The 25,000-nt window shown below is 33.8% G+C and overlaps 1 protein-coding gene across 1 annotated transcript in view; it reads right to left on the bottom strand.

The window, feature by feature from the left end:
* Window positions 1-15,147: 15,147 nt before the first annotated feature.
* LOC124362012 (glycylpeptide N-tetradecanoyltransferase 2) overlaps window positions 15,148-25,000 on the bottom strand; it is a 31,659-nt gene continuing 21,806 nt past the window's right edge. Inside the window, exons 6-9 of the mRNA XM_046816149.1 lie at window positions 19,522-19,639; window positions 17,922-18,067; window positions 15,644-15,781; window positions 15,148-15,549 (exon numbers count right to left, since the gene is read on the bottom strand). Of these exons, the coding sequence (XP_046672105.1) occupies window positions 15,529-15,549; window positions 15,644-15,781; window positions 17,922-18,067; window positions 19,522-19,639 (423 nt within the window). The 3' untranslated portion in view covers window positions 15,148-15,528. The remainder of the gene's footprint in view (window positions 15,550-15,643; window positions 15,782-17,921; window positions 18,068-19,521; window positions 19,640-25,000) is intronic.

The following is a 25,000-nucleotide window of genomic DNA, read 5'->3' as shown; positions in this document are numbered from 1 at the left end:
AGTCTTGTCTAAACATGTACTGTCTGCACCTCCTGGTTAATAGAGAGATGATTACTAAGTTGGACTTATCAGAGTGGGTTTAACTTCATGATTGAAGGCAACCTGACGATTGCTGGATCGTCTCTCGGCTAGATCGGTCAGTCTTGTCTAAACACGTACTGTCTGCACCTCCTGGTTAATAGAGAGATGATTACTAAGTTGGACTTATCAGAGTGGGTTTAACTTCATGATTGAGGGCAACCTGACGATTGTTGGATCGTCTCTCGGCCTGATCGGTCAGTCTTGTCTAAACACGTACTGTCTGCACCTCCTGGTTAATAGAGAGATGATTACTAAGTTGGACTTGTCAGAGTGGGTTTAATGATTGTAGGCAACCTGACGATTGTTGGATCGTCTCTCGGCCTGATCGGTCAGTCTTGTCTAAACACGTACTGTCTGCACCTCCTGGTTAATAGAGAGATGATTACTAAGTTGGACTTGTCAGAGTGGGTTTAACTTCGTGATTGAAGGCAACCTGACGATTGCTGGATCGTCTCTCGGCCGGATCGGTCAGTCTAGTCTAAACATGTACTGTCTGCACCTCCTGGTTAATAGAGAGATGATTACTAAGTTGGACTTATCAGAGTGGGTTTAACTTCATGATTGAGGGCAACCTGACGATTATTGGATCGTCTCTCGGCCTGATCGGTCAGTCTTGTCTAAACACGTACTGTCTGCACCTCCTGGTTAATAGAGAGATGATTACTAAGTTGGACTTGTCAGAGTGGGTTTAACTTCGTGATTGAAGGCAACCTGACGATTGCTGGATCGTCTCTCGGCCGGATCGGTCAGTCTAGTCTAAACACGTACTGTCTGCACCTCCTGGTTAATAGAGAGATGATTACTAAGTTGGACTTGGCAGAGTGGGTTTAACTTCATGATTGAGGGCAACCTGACGATTGCTGGATCATCTCCCAGACCTTTAATCAGTTAGCCTTGTTATAGTCTAGATGAGAAATAACAGTCTGAAATTGCTCTGCAGGTTATCCAGATTTTCCACTGACCGCTTCTCCCCCAAAATTCAACCTGGCTTGATTCCCTGTCTACGTACGAGAATTGGATTGAGTACCGTACACTGCCGCAGAGTTTTAATTCCAAGATCGGTCTGGATGTTCAACGTCGAAAAACTGTTTATCATAAGATGATTGGAGAGATATGCGCTCAGGAATATCCTAAGCGGGTTTGGACTTTTGAGGGCTTGTGGTTGATGACGAAGGAGAAGGTGCTTGATACACAGAATGTGTTAAATGTCATACCTTAATTACAACTTTCTTTGGCGTACTTTTGATGCGATCTAGAATATTAGTTTCTCGGCTGTTTATTAAATTTATGAATATGGTACTTCTGTCCTAATCCTAATAATATCATAAAACCGAAAGTGCCTTTGTTTGCTTATTCTGTCTTCATGCATAAATTACTCAACCGATTATACCGGTACTGAAATTTTATATAGACATTCTTACGGTTCCTGGAATGAGTACAAGCCTATTCTTATTTCGAAAATTCCTCAAGACTACGCCCCACTGCTCTGTAAAGTAGCGGAAAAGTCCCATCTTTGTCTCTAAAGATGAGTAATATTAATTGATTGAGCCTGTCAAATGTAATCAACTGTTCTGCGTAAACATTCTTTATGAAAGCACGACAACATGTTTATTTATTTTAACCACTAATTTACTGTTTCATAATAAAAATTTAACCGACACTAAAATCCTGTTCTTAGTCCTAAGAAGTTTGTATATTTTCTTCATAATGACAAGGCAAACTCAACTATGCCACTGGAAATAACTTGGAAGAGACATATGTAGACCCTTTTTTGACTGAAGAAGTTTCCTGTGATCGAGATATGTATATATTTTCTTGGTCTGTAGAATAAAGTAAAATCAAAATTGCACATCTTAAGTACATAAGATCGTTAATTTAAACGGCCTATAGTTGACACCTTTTGGTTTGTGGCCGAAGTAGGCTTCTAAGTTCTACATGTATGCGTATATTCTATTTATCAGGACAACGTGGGGAGTTATAATATGGCACTAGAAATATCTTAAACCGGAAGTCAACACATGGGGATTGTCTGGCAGTGATTTTGTGAGGTAATACCAGATCTGTGAGGTGATTTGCAGACAGCTCTATCCTACTAAGCTCGTACTTTTGTAATCTACGAGAATCCTCTATGAAATTACCTAATTTGGCGAATTATATTTCAATTAACTTATATTTGTTGGGTATTTTTCTTTATTGCCACGGCTTAATCGATAAAATACGTTTGATACTTTTCTGTATTTCACGAACGATACGCCAGTTGTTGAAGGGGGCGGCACGGAATCGCAATACCCTGCTGGTGGCAAATGTTCAAGTCCGCCTCTGACTGAAACTGAAATAGTGCAGAACGTTGAAAAGAATCGGAGGTTGGAGATCCCTACAATGGAGTTTTCGTAAATAGCATTTGAAATTTCAATGGTCTTATCATCACTACAACCACACACTGTTGAAAAAGTTTGTTTTTCATCAAAGTTCAGAAATAAGTCAATTTTGAATGTTTTCACTGTTAGCTCTTGCTTTTAATTTCTCATCTTCACGTTTGCGTTTGTTTAATTGAACAACACATTTTACACAATTAACTCTCAACACTAAACCTATTACTGAATATGGGTCCAAAACCCCTAAAACAAGTTATATCAAGTTAAAAGTGTTGTTGATATTTGAATTTTCATAGATAGCTTTGGCTACTTTCATGGCCTTATCATAACTGTAACCACACATTGTTATAAAAGCTTGTTTTTTCATCGAATTTCAGAAACAGGTTAATCCTTTACTGGGTAAAAACCCCCTAAAACAAAACAGGATATATGTTATCTCAAGTTGAAAGTCAATTGTGCACCTGATAAGGCAATGAGAATGCCACTTCACCTAGTTTACACTTTATTATTTTATTTTGTAGTCTAGGTATCTCTGGTTTTTGCCATTATTTAAAATTTATTTATGCTCTTCAAAATGAGGGGTCACTTGAGAGGGGAGTGCATTTGAAATATTTGAGTTGCCCCAAAATCCCGTGTTTCTGGGAGACACAAGTTTTCAAAATCATCAAATGAAGCTTCCTTTCCACATAGCACTACTACCCAAAGGATATCTCCTTATATAAACTTTATACAAAAATAGAGAGGGGGTCCTGACTTTCATTCACCCTGTATAAGCAACTCAGTTTTACGCTAATGATATGTTGTTTCGTTTGTCCAAAGCACGGATCCCCCAGGCCCGTTTTAAACCCTGCCAGCGCCCTAGGCACAACGAAGAGTTGCGCCTCTTTTTATACCCCTGCCAGCTGACTAAGCCCCCCCCCCCCACAAGCGCTACTATAACGCCTATACCCCGTAACTTTAGATTTAGTCTGAAATGCCAGTTTTGGTTCGGGAGGGACTTTAGACTTAATGTCCCTTAGCTTTCCTTTACAACTTATCCTGATTCTTTTCGAGAGCCTTCCAATTATCTACTGCCTAAGAACCTGCCGTGTCCTGGACTAGCAACCGGTAGCCATGAGGTATCTACTGTTCTCCGGTGGGAATGTGTGTAACATACCTCACGGACCACCCACCCACCCTTCTTTACATTTTAAGTATTTATATTATTTATAGTATTCGTTTAGTGACAATTTCTTTGGATTATTTTTGTTTTGTTGGCTTACCACTAGACTGACTAGAGATTCATACAATAGCTTTTTTCTGGTTTTCCGTGTTGCAAAGTCGTCAATAATGTTTTTGTTGTCTAATTTTAAAGTAATGTCGTTTTGGGTGCACAGCAATAATAAACGATTAAGCTTTTCATCAACCATCGACGATCTAATATTTTCTGACTTCACTCTATTCAAAGCTGAAAAGCTATGTTTAAAGTCTGGCTCATCAATATCGTTCATGTATACTTCTCCTAACAGTTTAGCTTCACAAGCCACCTCTTTGGAATTTTTCTCTTCTAGATTTTGTAAGATCTTAAATCTTATGTCGAAATTTTTATAGGCCTCCCTCCTTTTGTTGAGCTGCGAAGCTATGTTGTGAACAATGGCAATAAACACCCCAGTGCGAAATCTTTCTCAAGGAGATGTTTCTTCCATGCTTCTGTCCTTCTTTTCATCGGGTAATAACTTTATTTTTCTTACTTTGTCGTATACAGCTTCATCTTTTTCTGCAAGTTTCAATGCTTTGGACTCTAAATCATCTCAAACGAGGAAAATGCTTCAAGTTCCTTTGTAGCACGAAATAGGTCTAAATCTTGATTTTGAAGAGTTTAGTTGTTTCATCAACTCTCTCGAGAATTTCGTTCCAGATCACAGTTAATAACGTGATTTGGAAATTTCCAAGTGTTTTTAAACCCAGCGGCTGTGCATTGTGTTTCTGGTGTCTGAGAATCGTCTTTATTTAGCTCTTCAAAAGCATCTTTCAATTCATGTCGACTTATTTTTAAAGCTCGAAGGGTTTCTGCCCTAGCAGACCTTCTTGTGTCACTCAGGGTTTTTACAATTAGCTTTCTCTGATCTTTCTTTAATTTTCCTTCGTTACTCGTTTCAATATGACTTTTGGATGTTCCACCTGTAAGTGGATGCCGAGAAAAAAGCATAAAGCCCTTGTACGAATGTAAAAAATGTTGTGTGTTATCTGGACACGCCTTCTCGGCAGCAAAACACCCAGCAAGGTTTAGTGAGTGAGCTGCACATGGTACATAGTTAGCAAGATAAGAGTTGTATCAGGCGTTCGTTGGCGCAAGCATTGGGCAACGAAACATACCGAAGTACTACAGCCAATTGGTCTGTGTGCGATACATCAGGTGTGGAGTCTATGATTAAAGATAGATAGCGAGCTTGCTTGATTTCATGTAAGATTTTTTTCAGTACTTTTTTGCTCATAATCTCAATAAATTCACTGCAAATGTCAGACAAAAAGTGTCATACACTACTTTTGCCTTTGTTACCATGTGTTGGGCGAGAAATGGATCAAATTCACTTATCAGCTCAAGACAGCCTAGAAAAAGTCCGTTAGATGATGATGCATACAGATACAACCACTGCAATTTGTTTTCCCATTTTTTGCGCCCCCCAAAAAATGCCAATTGCTTAGCGCCCTAGGCACGTGCCTACCGTGCCTATTCGGTAAAACGGGCCTGGGATCCCCATAGGACCTAGGGCCAAGGACAATGTAACCTATATCCTTTCTTACGTGAAGGCCCTTCATAGCACTTACTTTTATATCTGCTGAATTTCGATCACACCAATTACAACTATTAGGCAACTTTAAACTATTATAATGGATAAATATCAACTATGCATCTATTCAGTTCCTTTAAAATCATACACCAGTATAAAAATCAACTGCATTACCAACTTTCACTCTTATCACCCCTGCGAATAACGTTTCTTAAAATTAAAAACAATATTATAATGATGAAGAAAATCATAGAAAGAATGTATAATTTTTTTAAAGTATGACGAAAGTTACCCTAAACTTTTAGATGAATTCAATAAATTTTCTCCATGTTATAAAGTCAAAGTCACTTTTGAAGTAAAATGTTCATCACTTGGTTGGTAAGTAAAAATGTCTCTTCTCGATAAAATATTTTATGCGTAAGAGTTTAATTAGTTTGTAATTGATTTCGCTTTGCTCTATATTGCGCAGTAATTCAAATATAAATTTTACACAGATATGAACGGCTGCTATCAAAAAAAGATATATTAGCTCACACTGCACTTCTAAATACTACACAGGCATTTGATAGAGTCATTTACTTTGCCACTGATATGTTTTAAATGAGTTAGAACTGCCACATAGATTTCTACTAGTGTCAAGCATTTATGAGTGGAGTCCCATGATGTTTGAAGTGGTAGGAGGAGGTACAAATTTATCATGTGAGCCGTGGTTGCGGCAGGGCTTTCCTCCTTTGTTGTTCATTTTTGTCCTTTTTGTGGATACTTTTTTGAGAATTGTGCCCCCTTCTTTGAGAGTTATATGTGGACTTTGAGACTGAAAACTAGTTGTGTAAATTCTCTGGCTTTAGCTGACCATCTTCTTTAGTTTGCGGAATTGAAACCTTGTTGTCACAGAAATCTGAACCGAATGGAGCAGGGCTTCCCTTAAATGACAAACATAAGTATACATTTTGTCTCTTATCTTTTATGTTTAAGTTCAGGAGACAGACATAGCTGCTCTCCTACACTCATTCTAGGAAAAAGTGCATTTATTCTACCAGCCTACAAGGAATGGCGTTACCTTGCAGAGAATTTACTATCGAGCCGGGAACAAAGAAGATGGATTAGGATCATGCAATTTTCATTCTCATATCTATTCCTTCATTATTTGCACAATATGTTTAGATAAATTAACGTTTGAGAAGTTGAAATCATTGTATTGCTCTGTTCATGGATATCACAGCAGTTATTGTGTTCAAGTCCCCGCAGCATATTTCATAAGCCTACACGTATCTATTCGTGAGTACAAAACTGACCCCCTTTCGAAGTATACTTCAAAATTTTCAAAGAAGGTTTTGGGTTTTGAAAGTCATAAACAATTATATCAACAAGTTTTTATAGGTACTTCCATAAGGGTGATTTATATTGGTAAGTATCTATGAAATTCGCCAAATGCTCAAGAATCACAATACCAATTTCACTTCAAGATGAAAGTGAAAATTACAAAAGAATTTTTCTTTTTGTTGATAGCTGTTCATGCAAGATAAGGTGAATACGCTACACATTGAAGTGCTTCTCCAAAATTTCTTACAGCAGCAGATTGAAACATTGCCGTTGAGTAGTCCAAATACCTAACGATAATTAGTGATTGATTTGATGTTAAAATACCTCAGATTTTTATATGAATACAATTTGTTTAGTTTAAATTTGACAGGAAAAATAGCATAATTCATAGCATAAAAATAGCAAATTGCATAATTCAGTCCAAGTCCTACTAAATGTATTTCAAAGTCACCAGGAGTGTTAGGATTACTGTAGTTTCGAAATCAATACAAAATTATTTTAAAATATTGATTTCTGTAACTAAGTTGATCTTAGTTTAACCACTGGCAATTCTTGTAAATATTGATTATTTCAATTAGGTAGGCAAGAAAACCACATGGGTTATTTACATGACAACTTTGATTTTAAAATTCAACATTCTGAAGCTTAAGAGCCAAGTGTAGAGGCAGCCATCTTGATTTTATCACCATTTGAACAATGTTTAACTTCATACAATTTCATAACCTTACTTAGTCACAAAAACATGGGAGATGTCTCATTTTAAAGATATAATCAGTATGCGTCCACATACGATTTTCATTTTTTTCATTATTATTATTACTGGTTTTCAGGAAAAAAATTTCAAACTTTTTTGTACTTTATCACTTACATAGGAATTAAAAACTAATAAACTTTACAAGAATAATAAAGCGTTTAGACGCTATTTATGAAAACTTCAAAATGAAAACACCTCACATAACGCAACCATAAATATTAAGGGCGTAGAAATACATGAGGTTTAACATTGTTCTTATGATGAAAACACGAAGGACATTTCAGTACAGCCTGCTCTTAAGAGGCCAGTACCATGACTATCATTTTTTTATAACCTGCATTAGACTATTAATTTTGTTTATTTAATATACAAATATTACCCAATTTAATTGAAAAATAAATAACTATTTTCCAAATTTAGGCCTAAGTCAAAATCTTTAAGATACCCAACAGCCACATTGAATTGAATTTAGTATAGTTATTACGACATTTGTTAAATAAATCTTTAATCTGTAACAACGTTATCACTATGGAGGGTATAAAATTAAATGACAACACAAATCAGCCAATCCACTTTTTGTTGGATGTCATTTATTTATTGCACAATATTACAATAATTTTAAACAAAATAACAATAAATAAGAGGAACAATATACTACATAATCTAAAAAACATATATACAAAACCAGATAGAAGGACTATTGAATTTACACTGCAACATGTGATCCCGATAGGTTACGTAACTGTAAGGCTCGTGTACTAAATCATACGCTAACTAGAAAGATTTATACATATATTCATGATATAATAACAATATTGATAACGTAAGTCGAATATAATAGTTATCGGGTAAAAGTAAATAAGACATTCAATGTTAAGATGATTTAACACAATAATAATTGAAGAGTATAATATATTAATGAAATGACATTGAAAACAATCGGATAAATAAAACAGTGACAACAATGATAAGGCAATGTCACTCTGCGCGGCAAGCGTAGCTCGTCCCAACTTGCACTCTACGCCAGTATAAGCAAGTAAATCGTAGCAAGTCAATAACAAACAATACACTGCTCCACCGCCAACACAATCAGAACGTAACAAACATGAACACACAAGAAACTAACACCTAGAATGTGAAAGGTAAAAAGATTTAAAATTTCAACCCATCTACTTTCATACAATCTTGGCACACACTGCTCAAAGTTTTGAAGCACTTTCAATACATAGAAAGTGTTCAATTCATATCCATTGTACAATACGAATATACAGATGTACCTGCACAATGTCAGCAAGTCCGTCAGCATTCTCAAATAACACACTTTTGGCAAAGATGAAATATTGTAATAAATAAAACTAAAGAGAGTAATATTACACTTTTTTTTAACAGATATGTCTTTATATTACATGTTTATTACTGTGATTACTAAACTTATAACTCAATAACACAACTTTAATAAGTCTAAAATGTTGGAAATGAAAAGCAAAATTTAATTATTTTCCCATAATACATACGGATTTCTTTCAGATACTCTTTCACTTCTATTTGTAAAGAACTAATAAATTGTATACGGTCAGAGAAAATATTACTTAAATTAGGATTTAATAAATCTTTCCAATGAAATCAATTTTGTATTTTGTAATCTGGCCTATAACCAATTAAAAATTGTTTATACAGTATACATGAAAATAAAAAGCAATATATAATTATAAGTAAGATATTTTCAATTTTCATCAAATATTTATTTTTTTTGTAGATGTACAGTACTTAAAACCCGTACAGAATTTCAGTTTCATAGCTCAGCTGGATGTACTTCAGATGACTAAGAAGTCCCATAGAACCATTTTATCTAAAAAAAAAGTACTTTTTTGAGTTGAGATAAACTACTGTCCCCTTTAATGAGGTCTCTTTTCATAACATAAAGATCCTCTTAAGTTTAATTATTTTTAAATGTTGAATGAGATGTTAAATAACCTAATGAGATATTTTTTTCAATATTCAAAAATTACTTTGATGCTTGAGCGTGAGTGAAGCATGTCACTCAAGGGGCTGGAAAAATTTCATTTCTGTCTGTCTGTCTGTCCGAATGATGTCAAGAAAACAAACTAACCTATGTACTTGAAATTTTACATGCAGTGTTATTTCTGTATAGACAGCACAGAATTCTGTGATGATGCATGTCACTCCATGAGATTTAGCTGAGAGTTAGCGAACACTTTTACATTGATCTTATGGGTTACCATGACGTCAATGAGAAAATCACAAAATCACAGAGTAATTAAAAACTGATACAATCTATAATGAGATTTTAACATGTGACATAACCCATGTAGTCTAACTACCCCATAACTCACAGATCATGTTTTGGTGACTCGGTGAGTAGACAGACTTTTATTTATTATTCAAAGCTATGAAATCCAACATGAACAAAAATCTGAATGCATCATGATGCAAGATACTTCAGAAAAGATTTAAAATAGACTTGAAACTGCATTTCTACATAGATAAGAATTAGTTCTATGTTGGTCCATGTCCATCTATGTGATTTAGCTGTATGTTGTTGAAACCTATCACTCAGTAGGCTGACAATTTTTCTTTTGTTTTGCGGGTGCTGTAAAAATTTGTTCTGTACATCTCAAGATTGAAATGAGCTATAAACTCTAGAAGAGGTTTCACATGTAACCTCAGTGAAACCTGTTACGTGACACATGGTGTTGCGTATTGCTGCCTTGTATATGTAACGTAGAGGAACCAACGTTCAGGGAAATCAAATCTCTATTGGGAACAACACCACTTAACTAATATTTTTTCCACAGTCTGAGTACACTGCAATTTTGTATTTATCAGCCATTGTGTACTGTCTCTTTAATACTTCACTTGTGTGTGATATGTATCAGTACGTAGGAGTTTGGCTCGCCCCATCTAAGTAAAATAGCGTTTATTATTAGTTTTTTATTGTTTAACGATACAAGCTGCTGAAAAAAAGTAACACTTATTGAAAATTTTTTATAGATTATAGTTCATCAAAAAAACATGAAAGTGGTAGAAATTTTTAAGTACATCATAATTTTTAACGTATAAAAGTTGTGTTATTTGATAAAATAAAAATCCCTTCTACAATTTTTTCTTCAAACTCCATCATTCTTCAAGTCTAATAAAGAACACTTATAGAAAAGAATAGAAATAATTTATTGTACTATTCAAGCAAGCTAGTACAACCAAGGCTAGAAAATTGCTAGTAATATTCAACCAAGAAACAGAATTTGTTGCTAAACAATCTTGTACAAGTAAATATACATTACAGTTGTAAGAAATTAACCAAAACTAAACTCTAGCCGCATTATATATATATCGGGGATTTTTTGTGTATCGGGGATAACTTATATATATAAGTTCATTAACAAAATACTAAAAGCAATTAGTATAAAAAAAACTTTTACAGAAATATGTAACTCAAATTGAAATGAAACACTCAATGATCTTTATTGAAAGCAAAGGAAAAATAATTCCTTTTATGGTATACAAAATTTAAGTATCAGAGGACAAAACAAAAGTGGGCAAGACATTTCTTTTTGAGGGAGTAACATTGTTACAAAAATAAACGTAAGTAACAGCATATTAAAACCACAAATATTTTGGACCTGCTTACAAGCCAAGTACTTGCACCTCAAACCCAGGTAGATGTATAAAACAAATAAAACAATCAGAATATTTTGAAGTTTATTAACAGAATTCACTTTACAGATGTACACTGATTTTTAACCATCATAATTTCAAGATCTCATTATTCCAAATCATTGATGAAAGACAGCTATTCGCTTTTTGGACATATTACTCTAAACATTGGAGAGGCCATTTTAACACATTCGCTGCGGATTATTACGTTTGCCTATTAGTTTTAGTGTGCTTTCTTCCACCATCATGTCAAAGTACTGGTCGTTTATACAAGAGTGCCTAGAGGGACTTATCATTTATTTTGTTTCAGTAGAAATTGACCTATTCCTAGTAATTGTGCAAGCAATAATTAATTGAGTAGACTATTTATTTATATTTTATAAATTGGCGTTATTTACGTCACAGTGAATATGACTTATATGACAAAAAAGATAAGTATTTGGCTATATGTATGCCAATCCCCAAGTGGACATCTTTGTCCAAGCTTGCTTTTTTAAGTGGCACATCTGTTACCAATAAGATCAAAAACATATGACCCTATTAAGGAAAACTTTTTCTACTGTCTTCACATTAGTTCATCAAAAGATATAATCATAATTTGTTTTCATAAAATTTGTCAACATAAATTTTACTTCATTATTTATTCTGCCACAGTGAATGTGTTAAGCTGAATGTTTATATAATTATACTTAATTATAATTTACTTATTACTTTACTGTGCCACTCAAATGTAAATAATGATTTGAACATATACTAACATTTTTAAACTAATAAAATGTAACTAAACCATTCTTTTTGCTTTTTTTTTCTTTTATTAGACAGTTATTTTGCTGTATATATATATTTCTATTACAATTGTTATATCTTTGTGCAATATTTTGCATTGTGACCTAATTATGTCAAAATGTTAGTTCTTTTCACATAAATTCCTCAATTTAAATTAAACAAATTCAAACAAAGAACTAACCAATCCTAGATGTTGTACAAGTCTCAATACTTTTATTAATAAACAAAACATTGCGTAATTTACAATCAGTCTTTACTTTACGAGAGTCATTCAGAAAGTAAGTTGCTTAAACCAAAAATTAATTACACGTACCTTTTACAGCTTTTTTTATTATATACATTTGAAAGAGAAACTCTTAACCCTTATAATGTCACAGACGCCATATGGCGCATAGACAAACTATCTCCAAACGGCAAAGACGCGGTACGGCGCATCGACACAAAACTGCGTCTATAGCAAATTTAAGTTCCTTTTAAATCCGATCAATGTCACTAACGGTATGCGTCAACCATGTGTGTGGGTTATTGACCTATGTCAAGCGTCAAAATATAGCTGTCGCGTTACATTGTTTGAAACAATAGACGCGGTGTCTAGACACTCTCCCCGCCACACGGCACAGACGCCGTACAGCGCGCGCGCTTTTGTTTGCAGTTTGGCTTCAGGTAGTGCGTGTCTAACCATCGCTGAGTCGGTTTCCTTCGTCGTGTTTTCTGTTTATATGGTTTTTATTTATTTTTAATTTTATTATATATAATTTATTATAAATATAATTTATTTTAATTATATTTATATAATTGTCTAGTAATGTTTATAGTTTAGCTAATAAAATTTTGTGTGCCTTTTATTTTGACTTTATTTATATCTACAATTTAATGTCCCATAAATATATGTACGTACAAGATAATTTTAAAATTTTTACTTTTTTATACTTACCATAATTATAGAAAGTAAAAATAAAAATGAACTTTACACATTAAATTTTTTTTTTTTTAATATTATGCCGTTTGCTGGAAGTCGTGAAAAGATATACTGACGTTATAAGGGTTAAAACTGATTTTAACATATAAGCACTTATCTAGGTACAAGCTTTTCATTAACGATTAAATAACTTTTTGTCATCTATGCATGTAACCGACCGCTGTGGTTTTTTGGCAGCGAGATATGACCTTACTCCATTGATTTTCTTCTCTTTTTGACCTAGACATAGGAAACCCATTTCATGATGTAATTATGTGGTTAAAAGAATATTCACCTTCTCCATGGTACCAGATAAGAAACTTCTGAGCCAGTCCCATTCTCTTTGTTTTGAGTTCTATCATTCAAGATTATGTATAACTGTTGGGCAAGAAATTTACGATACGCTAGTTTTTCAGTTGCAATTTCATACACTATCTGTGATTGTGATCTTTCGATTTTATTTAACGATATTGTTCGCAAAGGGGTGGGGGAAAGCTTGATAAAATGGGTGTGCAAACAGCAGCCTACGTGAAGGTAGGTACCCAGATTTTTTGGCTTACATGATTGATTGTTCGGTGATGTTATCTGTAACCACAGGCCACTTTGCTTGTTGTCGTAAACAGTGGTACATTCTTCATGAAAAAACTGGCACAAGTTTTAATTATAGCTTACAATGTTTTTCTCATACACAAAACACGATTCACAATGTATTTTCATCAACTGCATATCATTTAGCAAAAGAAATCTAATAACACTATGTACTTCACTGTTGGAGGGGAATTTGATTTTGGTGACCATTTTGAAGCTTAAGACTGAAGACTGAACGTAACGTACGTAACCTTTTGTTTATTACTCATAATTCAGTCTTGGCATGAACTTCCTTTGCGATGATATAAGAAAAACTGTTAAAAAACAAATTTAAAACTACTTATTGTAATCTAATATAACTTAGTCCAAATTTAAATTTTAAAATCATTATAAATTTATAACACCAAATCTTATTTATAATCTTTATTTGAGTTTAGAATATTATATACCTGATTTTAAATTACATTTTTTATAAGTCACTAAAAATTTTACCAATAAAACTTGTATTATACAACTTCAAAGCATAAAACAATATTTCACAATATAAAAACATAAGAAGAAGCAATGCATATATAATGTCTCATATTTTATACAAGATATTTTGTAATTAATTCAATATCCTGCAAAATATAAATTTTAAATTTTTTTTACACATTCATTAAAACAAAAAAATATGAAAACCAAATACTAAACATTGGTGTTTCATGAACGTTTTTCTCAGCAAACTCTACTCAGTACACACACACAACTCAATGGACTTTCTACAGGAGTGGAAATATTGCTTTGTCCTTAGACGTAAGAAAATATGGTAGGGACCTGTAACCCGTGGTCTTAGAAGACTAGTAGACCTAGTTACTGCAATTTGGTAACATACCCTACAACTTCTAGTAGTGTGCTCTTCTCACAACCATGACAAATTGGCATTTAGTTCTATATCCACACAAAATATACCTTTTATTTACCTGTTTCATATATCAATACATTGTTTAAATTGCATGCTTAAGTTAAATAGTGTATTAATTTATTACATAATAAATAACAAGAAAATCTTTGGTAGTGCGCGATTGTACGAAAAAAAAACCAAAATATAAATATGTGATTCCAATGTTACTTTGTTCGAAATTATTTTTTCCTGATTTACATGGTTTTTATTTCTATTTGAATAAGTCATGATTTAACCCACTTCCATTAAACTAATCAATTTTTACTAGTATTTCAACTACTATGTCAGAATGTATGACAACAAATGTTTGATAAAACTTTGAATTGCAAGATTTTGTATAAACACATCAAATAATAAAGTTTACTGTCTGGTCCCAAAATATCCTAATTCACTTTAAAACCAAATAAATTACTTGTCTTATTTATTATTTGAAAATTGTATAAATTTGTTTTAAGTAAATATGTTACTGTAATTTATATCACATAATTTCTGTCATATTTTCCAATAGCAACTGTGAAACTTAAAGCAATGTCTCTTTTACAAGGACTGTTACCCAATTTGTTTGGACCAGAAGCTTTGAAAGTGTCTGATCGTTATTCAAACTTCTCATCAATATTTATTGATTACAAATAGAATGTAATAATTTTGAAAGCAAAGGTCTAAAAGCATGATAAGATATTTTTATACATTTTAAATAAAAAAGTGGAATTATTATTCGCTTGAATTTTATTACTGATAGGTTATTCTTATAGTTATAACACATTCATAATATTTATACATAATTTTATATTAGATACATTTTTGATCCACTTATTTAACACATAAAAGTATATTTTACAACTTACTTATATTGTTCATTCAGGCCGTGGGCAAATTAAAATCTTCGATTCTTATTTCTTACAGTATAAAGTAATATTTATTAAAATTCAACACCTAGAATCCATAAATGAATACATTTTTATGTGATTTCACAACTTAACTTCAAAATCTTGGCAGCCCTTTTTACAAGATTATTTTTAATCTGAATTCTTAAATTTTCATTGAATCCTTGAACTGTTTTGGCCCTTGCAGTTGGTATACTCTACCGGGTGAAGACTGTCTGGGTGGGATATGTACACCGAGACCCGAATACGGTAATCACACACAACATTGTACAGTCTGGACTATTTCATTGAATAAGTTGCTAATACAGAATAGTTGAGTGTCCAGGTAACAGTGAGTGAGGGGGTGCGGCCGAGTGATGTGAAGCAAGCTGAAACGAGCGCGGCGAGCATTCACTGCAGCACCAGTCCGATCTGAAACACCAGTGTCTCCTGTCATACAACTGTAACTAACATACGTGTAATCGGAAACTGATGTGAAATGCATTATTGACCATAAAAAACCCACCTTGTTCGGAGCAACAGGGGGACATCTCCAATTATACAGATAGTACTGCAAGTTGCCATCGCCGATACCAAATTTCAGGGTCTCTAGGAATTCTTTGTTCTCCATCAGATCTAAAGCGTTGAACACATCAAAGCCAGCCTGAAACATAAGATATAAACAAATTATTATAGATCTCGTAGGTAGTTTTTCAGCATTCAATGTTAGAAATTTCTGATCATAGAAGACTTACTAAACCAATGTAATAAAATTAAAATTATTTATTAGACTTTAACACTTTTACTCTGTGAAGCTTTACAGAGATAAAATATCAAAGAGCTACCAGATTAACTGAAAAAAATAGTAGAGTAATAAAAATTTGAAAACAATTGCATTGTTTGAAATGTCCTATAACGAGAATCCCTGACTAATCGTGTAATTGTGATCTTTCAGGCATAGTTGAGCACCTATGTTGGTATCAGAATTGAGTAAAAATAGCTACAGTATCGAGTATCGGAAACGATCAATCCCTAGAAAAATTTCAAATAAAAAAAATTATAGCAGAGGATATAAATATTAATGTATTAAATAATAATAATTCACACAACAACCTGAAAAATGTAAAAAAATTTTAATATGAATTATGTAGTTTCTTTTCCAACTTGTGTATTTCATGGTTCACTTTCTGCATAAATAATTTTCTTACAACATTTACTAATGATCAAATATGAGTTTTTGGAGTCATTACTGTATTATCAGATCATGATGGTCAGGTTTTAGAGCTATTGGAAAATAAAATAGCAAACAAATTAATTATACTACTGAAACCAAAAGAGATTTTTGTCAAGAAAATATAAAACTGTTCCAACAATTCTTAAGAGAGGAATGATGGCAAAATGTGTTTATATCTCAAACCAATGAAAAATTTACAACTTTTCACAAAATACTAACATACTATTTTAGCTTAGCATTTCCTCCAAAATCTTTTAAAATTAAACATCTTATCATAATAATTGGGTAAATTCTTCTTTAAAGGATGAAAAAAGGAGATCATTAAACTAAACTAAATTGCCAGGTTAAGTAAGAATAAAGAATTGCTCAGTGTGTTAAAATCAAAAAAATAGATTGTACAGGAAAAACTTAGCTTCCGCAAAAAATATAATAATAGAAAAATTAAAAAGTCCCAACATGTAAATCAAACAACTTGCAATATTTTAAATTCTGAAACATAAACAAAAATAAAAATTACTGTAATAATATAATAATTAAAGAAAATAATAAAGTAATTAATGATCCACTTAAAATAAGTAACATATTTAATTCATACTTTTTAAATATAAGAAAGCCAAATGAAAATTTGAATTTAGACAAATGTATGTACAATAGCTTAGTTAATAGGAAAAGTAACCTGCCTAACAATGTTGAGGATGGAGCTTGTTTTGGCTACTTGTTAACTTATTTACATTTTACAAAAGTGTGATGTGTTTGACGAAGATAGTCTTGCTATCGAAAGGCCTTACAAAATAAAGTTTTAAATATTGGTTAATATTGGTGCTTGAATGTAAATACTATGACACCATAAAACGTATCTATTTTTCTAACATTCAGTCTCACATTACATATGGATTGTATGTATATAGAGGGCTACTAAAAAAGAAAATCTCAATGCAATACTAAAGTTCAAAAAAAAGCTGTCAGAACCATTTTAAAATTAAATTTTTTGAATCTGTCAAAGAACGTTTTATAGAATTAAATATAGTGACTATATATGGACTTTATATTTTTGAAGCCATCATGTATGTGAAACATGAAACATCCATCAGTAGCAGTAAGGTGGTGCATCAGTATGTCACCAGATGTAAAAATGAATTTGTGATCCCTTATCATCGTTTGGAATTATACAAAAAATACATTATATGTAGGAAATAAATTTTTAAGAAAAATTCCTGCTTATATAAAAAGTGAGAATAAATTTACTTGTTTTAAAAGAAAGTTGTGCATACTGTTTAATAATACTTGTTAGGTATATCAGTTAAAATTAAATTATAAACTTTACATTACAATTATATATTGTAATTTGACTACTTTTGTCATTAAATTGACACTATTCAATGTATAAGCTGTGCAAAAGAATGAATATTTTGATTTGATTTGATTAATAGTGAAATATCAAGTGCATGTTGTAATTTACCATAAGCAACCTTTCCATTTCCTAGACCTTCACACGTTTACATACATTTTAATTATATTTTACGAAATAACTTAATCACTGAACTTGATTTTTGTTATCATGGTTACTTACGTTTTTGGCAGATATGAGTGCATCTTGCATCAAGTCGACCCAGGGTGTTTTCATAGATACGTTGTAGAAACTATAGGCAGCCTTCAGGGTCCGATGGACAGGATGGTGCATAACAGTCGACGGCAGTGTGTAGAAACTGACCATGTCTACAACATACCAGGTCAAATTTAGTGAATTAAATACTATAATAATCTCTTATCAAAGAGAACTCTGCACTAAATTGCTCTGTTTGTCTTCTTCTCACATTATTTATTTAGGCCTTTGTTACTTGCAATTTTTTACAGAAACTTAATAAAGACCAAAAATGAAAGTCTAGACCTCTTCCAACTTATTTAAATCAACATAACACAAGGCACTACTAACAGTTTAACCTACAAATACATCACCTAGCACTCTTCCAGAGAAAGTCGTCATATGTCGGAGCAAAGTTTTTCAATGCCCTACTAACAAGTCTCAAGAGTAGTTTTCCAACAGCTCTAAAGAAGAAGCTTTAAGACTGGTTCATTGACAAATCTTTTTACTCCATTCATGAATTCTTTTAGAGAAATTATGACAATCTGTAAATATTTAACATTGTATGTTTTGTTTAAACATTGTTTTAAGTTATATGACACACTTTCAAAAAGTTCTACTATTATAGCTAAAGTTCCGACAAGATAAAATTATGTAAAACGATGTTTACCTCTAACATTAACGTCATTCTCAACCATGTACGAGTCTACTATGCCTGGTTGTGGCAAGAACCAGTAATGAAACTCCTCAGAGAACAATGGCACCAGATCAAATCTTGACAAGTACTAAAACAATGTTTACCTGTAACATTACCGTCGTTCTCTACGATGTACGAGTCTACTATGCCTGGTTGTGGCAAGAACCAGTAATGAAACTCCTCAGAGAACAATGGCACCAGATCAAACCTTGACAAGTACTAAAACAATGTTTACCTGTAACATTACCGTCGTTCTCTACGATGTACGAGTCTACTATGCCTGGTTGTGGCAAGAACCAGTAATGAAACTCCTCAGAGAACAATGGCACCAGATCAAATCATGACAAGTACTAAAACAATGTTTACCTGTAACATTACCGTCGTTCTCTACGATGTACGAGTGTACTATGCCTGGTTGTGGCAGGAACCAGTAATGAAACTCCTCAGAGAACAATGGCACCAGATCAAATCATGACAAGTACTAAAACAATGTTTACCTGTAACATTACCGTCGTCCTCTACGATGTACGAGTGTACTATGCCTGGTTGTGGCAAGGAACCAGTAATGAAACTCCTCAGAGAACAATGGCACCAGATCAAATCATGACAAGTACTAAAACAATGTTTACCTGTAACATTACCGTCGTTCTCTACGATGTACGAGTCTACTATGCCTGGTTGTGGCAGGAACCAGTAATGAAACTCCTCAGAGAACAATGGCACCAGATCAAATCTTGACAAGTACTAAAACAATGTTTACCTGTAACATTACCGTCGTTCTCTACGATGTACGAGTCTACTATGCCTGGTTGTGGCAAGAACCAGTAATGAAACTCCTCAGAGAACAATGGCACCAGATCAAACCTTGACAAGTACTAAAACAATGTTTACCTGTAACATTACCGTCGTTCTCTACGATGTACGAGTCTACTATGCCTGGTTGTGGCAGGAACCAGTGACGAAACTCCTCCTCAGAGAACAATGGCACCAGGTCAAATCTTGACAAGTACTAAAACAAGGTAGAAACTAATTAAATTTAGAGAATAAATTATTAACTTATAAGAACTTTACAAAATTAGGTAATTAATGGTGAACATTAATCTTAAACATAACAATTCAGTACATGCTCTCCTGTCATTGATCAATCTTGCATATAAAAAACATAAATGATGAATAATTATTTAATTAATGTGTAGATTTCAAAATAAATGATTTTATCATAAAATGTAGAGTGTAAAATAAAAAAAAACAGCAAGTTAGTACTAGAGTTATGCAAGTATCAAATAATTGTTTTTGAATACCAACTAACTATTTAATTTTACATTAAATGAAAATTAAACATAAGACTAACATCCAATTGTAAATCCAACAAATGAAAGGAAATTGTAATAGTCTGATTTGTTACTATGAACAAGTTGAGATGCTAGTTAAATGTGGTCACCTATCAATCTACTAGTCTATTTGGCTAAAAAGTTTTTGTTTGTGTCTGTATGGTCATGTAGGTTTGTTCTTATTTTATCTTGAAAACCTTTTGGCATATAGCGAAGAAATTTACCGCAAAATTTGATTTATAAATTTGGTAACGCACAACCAGATGGGATTTTCCACTTTACCACAGATCAGAAGTACCTTACGTGAGTTTTACCACACATTATTTTGAGTATGTTTCGGCATACAGCAGAGATATTTACAACCAAAGCTGATCTTTTTAACAGGAAGGCGGGTGTGGAAGATGGGATATTTCAGTCTACCCCTTATCCTGAAGTAGACTTAAGTAAATGCTTTCAGACTAGAGTAAACTTCTCAGACCTATGTATGTATATATTTTTTTTATCATGGCAACAAGTCAAACCCACCTTAGACACTGGAAATATAATTCATTTGAAAAAAAAGTGCTCATCTTAATGCAAACCATTAACCCTCTCCCGCTCGCATTGTTTCCAGGCGCTCACGGTGCTTCTAACCTCAATTAATTTGCTCTGCCGGTCACGCTCGGTCAAAATACGCGACGCCTCAACTTACACACGTTCTGTCATTGTAAATAACTATAATTATATACATTAATTATTTTACTATATATTGGTTCAATGAAGTTCATTGTACGACACCAGGGAGGGGGCACACGAATAGCTGGGCACCATGTTGTTTGTTGTGCAGTTACTTGGTGAAGGTCATTGTCTGGCTCGCCGTCACTGCCCCTGCCACTGTGATCACTCCGAACTACATCCTCAATGCCACCAACCACTTCACAAGGCTCTGATACATCACTACACTCACTTGAATCGTCGCAATCATTACTAATAACGAGATAGATTTCACGAAGTGTACGACTACAACTCGCCATTGTTTCCGCACAACTAATATAAATAGCAAAATAATGGAATAAATCTACTGTAAAAGTAAAGTAAATGGTCTCCTGATAGCAAACAACCCGTAGTAGTACAAACTATTGCTACTCGAGAGCAGCAATTATCGGCTCTAGTTGGGTAAAGCAGTGCGTGCCGATCTGTGCCGTTTAAGCTGCAGTGGCTATGTGGTGGCCGTGCCGATTCATGCCTTGCGAGCAGGAGAGGGTTAATAAACATCAGATACCGATGACGTAACTTTTATATTATAGATTATTTATTATAGATAGTTATTTATATACCTATGATCTTGATTAGTCAATTAATATTCTCAGATCTACATTAAGTATTAAATAGTTTGCATTGTTGACCCATGTACATCATCAGCAGCTTGCTATGTTAAACCATGTAGTGCACAGCAGCTTGCTATGTTGACCCATGTAGAGTATCAGCAGATTGCTATTTTGACCCATGTACAGTATCAGCAGCTTGCTATGTTAAACCATGTAGTGCATCAGCAGCTTGCTATGTTGACACATGTATAGCATCAACAGATTGCTATGTTGACTCATGTATAGCATAAGTAGCTTGCTATGTTGACCCATGTACATCATCAGCAGCTTGCTATGTTAAACTATGTAGTGCACAGCAGCTTGCTATGTTGACCCATGTAGAGTATCAGCAGATTGCTATTTTGACCCATGTACAGTATCAGCAGCTTGCTATGTTAAACCATGTAGTGCATCAGCAGCTTGCTATGTTGACACATGTATAGCATCAACAGATTGCTATGTTGACTCATGCATAGCATTAGTAGCTTGCTATGTTGACCCATGTACATCATCAGCAGCTTGCTATGTTAAACTATGTAATGCACAGCAGATTGCTATTTTGACCCATGTAGAGTATCAGCAGTTGCTATTTTGACCCATGTACAGTATCAGCAGCTTGCTATGTAAAACCATGTTGTGCATCAGCAGCTTGCTATGTTGACACATGTATAGCATCAACAGATAGCTATGTTGACTCATGCATAGCATTAGTAGCTTGCTATGTTGACCAAATGTACATCATCAGCAGCTTGCTATGTTAAACCATGTAGTGCACAGCAGATTGCTATGTTGACCCATGTAGAGTATCAGCAGATTGCTATTTTGACCCATGTACAGTATCAGCAGCTTGCTATGTTAAACCATGTAGTGCATCAGCAGCTTGCTATGTTGACACATGTATAGCATCAACAGATTGCTATGTTGACTCATGTATAGCATTAGTAGCTTGCTATGTTGACCCATGTACATCATCAGCAGCTTGCTATGTTAAACCATGTAGTGCACAGCAGATTGCTATTTTGACCCATGTAGAGTATCAGCAGATTGCTATGTTAAACCATGTATAGCATCAGCAGCTTGCTATGTTAAACCATGTACATCATCAGCAGCTTGCTATGTTGACCCATGTACATCATCCACAGCTTGCTATGTTGACCCATGTACATCATCAGCAGCTTCCTATGTTAAACCATATAGTGCACTGCAGCTTAATATGCTGACCCAAGTATATCACAGCAGCTTGCTATGTTGACCCATGTACATCATCCACAGCTTGCTATGTTGACCCATGTACATCATCAGCAGTTTGCTATGTTAAACCATGTAGTGCACAGCAGCTTGCTATGTTGACCCATGTACATCATCCACAGCTTGCTATGTTAAACCATGTACATCATCCACAGCTTGCTATGTTGACCCATGTACATCATCCACAGCTTGCTATGTTGACCCATGTACATCATCAACAGCTTCCTATGTTAAACCATGTAGCGCAAAGCAGCTTGCTATGTTGACCCATGTACATCATCCACAGCTTGCTATGTTGACCCATGTACATCCTCCACAGCTTGCTATGTTGACCCATGTACATCATCCACAGCTTGCTATGTTAAACCATGTAGCGCAAAGCAGCTTGCTATGTTAAACCATGTACATCATCAGCAGCTTGCTATGTTGACCCATGTACATCATCAACAGCTTGCTATGTTAAACCATGTAGCGCACAGCAGCTTGCTATGTTGACCCATGTACATCATCCACACTTGTTATGTTTGACCCATGTACATCATCCACAGCTTGCTATATTGACCCATGTGATCATGTGCAATATAGCACTGTTGTGACTGATGTGAGAGCTGTAGCCGAGATTATAAATAAACACTTTATCCGCATCAGCTGATTATCGCGGTCAAGGTCAGACAACAGCTGTGCCTAGCGACAGTCCACCTACATCTCGAGCCTATCGGTATTCATTCTTTATGACACCTGCAACTGAAGGACGAGGTTATGTCTGTTATAAAACACTTGAAAAACAAACGTTCAACTGGACACGACTCATTTTCTGTTGAACTTATCAAGAATATTGCTGAATATATTGTCCCCGTTTTAAAAATACAAACCTAATTAATTTAAGTTTGTACACTGGTATATTTCCTACAAAATTGAAAAAAGTATTGGTCGTTCCCTTATTCAAAAAAGAAAAATCTATTAAATTGGATAACCTCAGGCCTATCAGTCTTCTTTCTGTATTTTCGAAGATCATTGAAAAAATAGTTAATGTTAGACTGTTAAATTACCTAAATAGAAATATTGTTTTTTAAATACCAATCAATATGGATTCATAAGGGTAAATCCACTGAAGACGCTCTTATTAACGTAACAAACAGAATTTACAGTAGCCTAAATGAAAACAAAAAAGTGACTGGTTTGTTCATTGATTTTCGAAAAGCGTTCGATTCTGTTAATCACAACGTGCTAATAAATAAACTGAATCAATTGGCATTAAGAGGCGTTCCCCTGAACTGGTTTAAGAGTTTTCCTTACGAATAGATACCAACAGGTGAGTAGTTACAAATAATTTAAGTCCACCTTTGCTTATTAAGACAGGTGTCCCTCAAGGCTCTGTAATGTCTGCAACGTTATTCTTAGTTTTTATAAACGACCTTCTTGAACAGCCCTTTGCTGGTGCGGTTAATGCGTTTGCAGACGATATCGCACTTTTCTATTCAGACAAAGACTCACAATCCCTGTACCGTAAAATAAATCACGATTTAGATTTATTACAGAACTGGTGTAACTCCAATTTTATGATAATTAACGTAAAAAAAAAAACGAAGTACATAAATTTTGGCTATAGAGATTTTGCTTTTCAATATCCGATTACATACCACACTCTTAATTGCACTAAGGTTAACTGGTGACTGTTTGAATATTGAGAGGGTAGATAATTTTAATTACTTAGGATTAATTTTGGATGACAAATTAAAACTGGAGCGAACATACTCTTAATCTTCATCGAAAAATTTCGCATACGCTAAGAACTTTCTACTTTTTGAGACGCCTATGTGATCCAAATTTTTATTACGAACACTCTACTTTTCTTTAATTCAATCTAGGTTGCAATACGGGTTAATTTGTTGGGGAGGTTCGTATAAAACATTAATGGATAGGTTAAGAGTTTTTTCAAAATCATATAATACGTATAATTTTAAATAAAAAACCACGGGACAGTTCTTTTCCATTATATTGCCAACTACAAATCTTACCTATACAACACCTTTATGTGTTTAAAGGTTCTAAAATTATTCTACCTGAGAAGTGGAAATGACGGAACAACATTCTTTGAGGTATGACACAAGAAATGTAAGTCGTAAAATCTTTAGAATTCCTAAAGTCAACAAAGAATTTTTTAGACAGTGTTTCCTCTATTCTGGACCAAAATTTTTAACATTTTACCTACAGAAATAAAAGACATAAACAATTTAAAATTATTTCTTCGTAAGTTAAAACAATGGCTTTTTGAAAACAACAATACAATTTTGTTTAATTTTGTACTAAAGTAAATGCTCCTGTTGTGTTGTACGAATCCTCTTATCTATTTTTTTGAAAGTTAAAAAATTTAATCTTTTTGTTTTCTTTGGTTAGTTTTATTTACTATTTTTGTTTCTTATGTTGTGTATGTCGGCTACTTGA

This window comes from Homalodisca vitripennis, chromosome 5, assembly GCF_021130785.1.
Source record: "Homalodisca vitripennis isolate AUS2020 chromosome 5, UT_GWSS_2.1, whole genome shotgun sequence".
NCBI classification, from domain to species: Eukaryota; Metazoa; Arthropoda; class Insecta; order Hemiptera; family Cicadellidae; genus Homalodisca; species Homalodisca vitripennis.
Note: the sequence above shows the minus strand (reverse complement) of the source record. Positions and strands in the feature narration are given on the sequence as shown.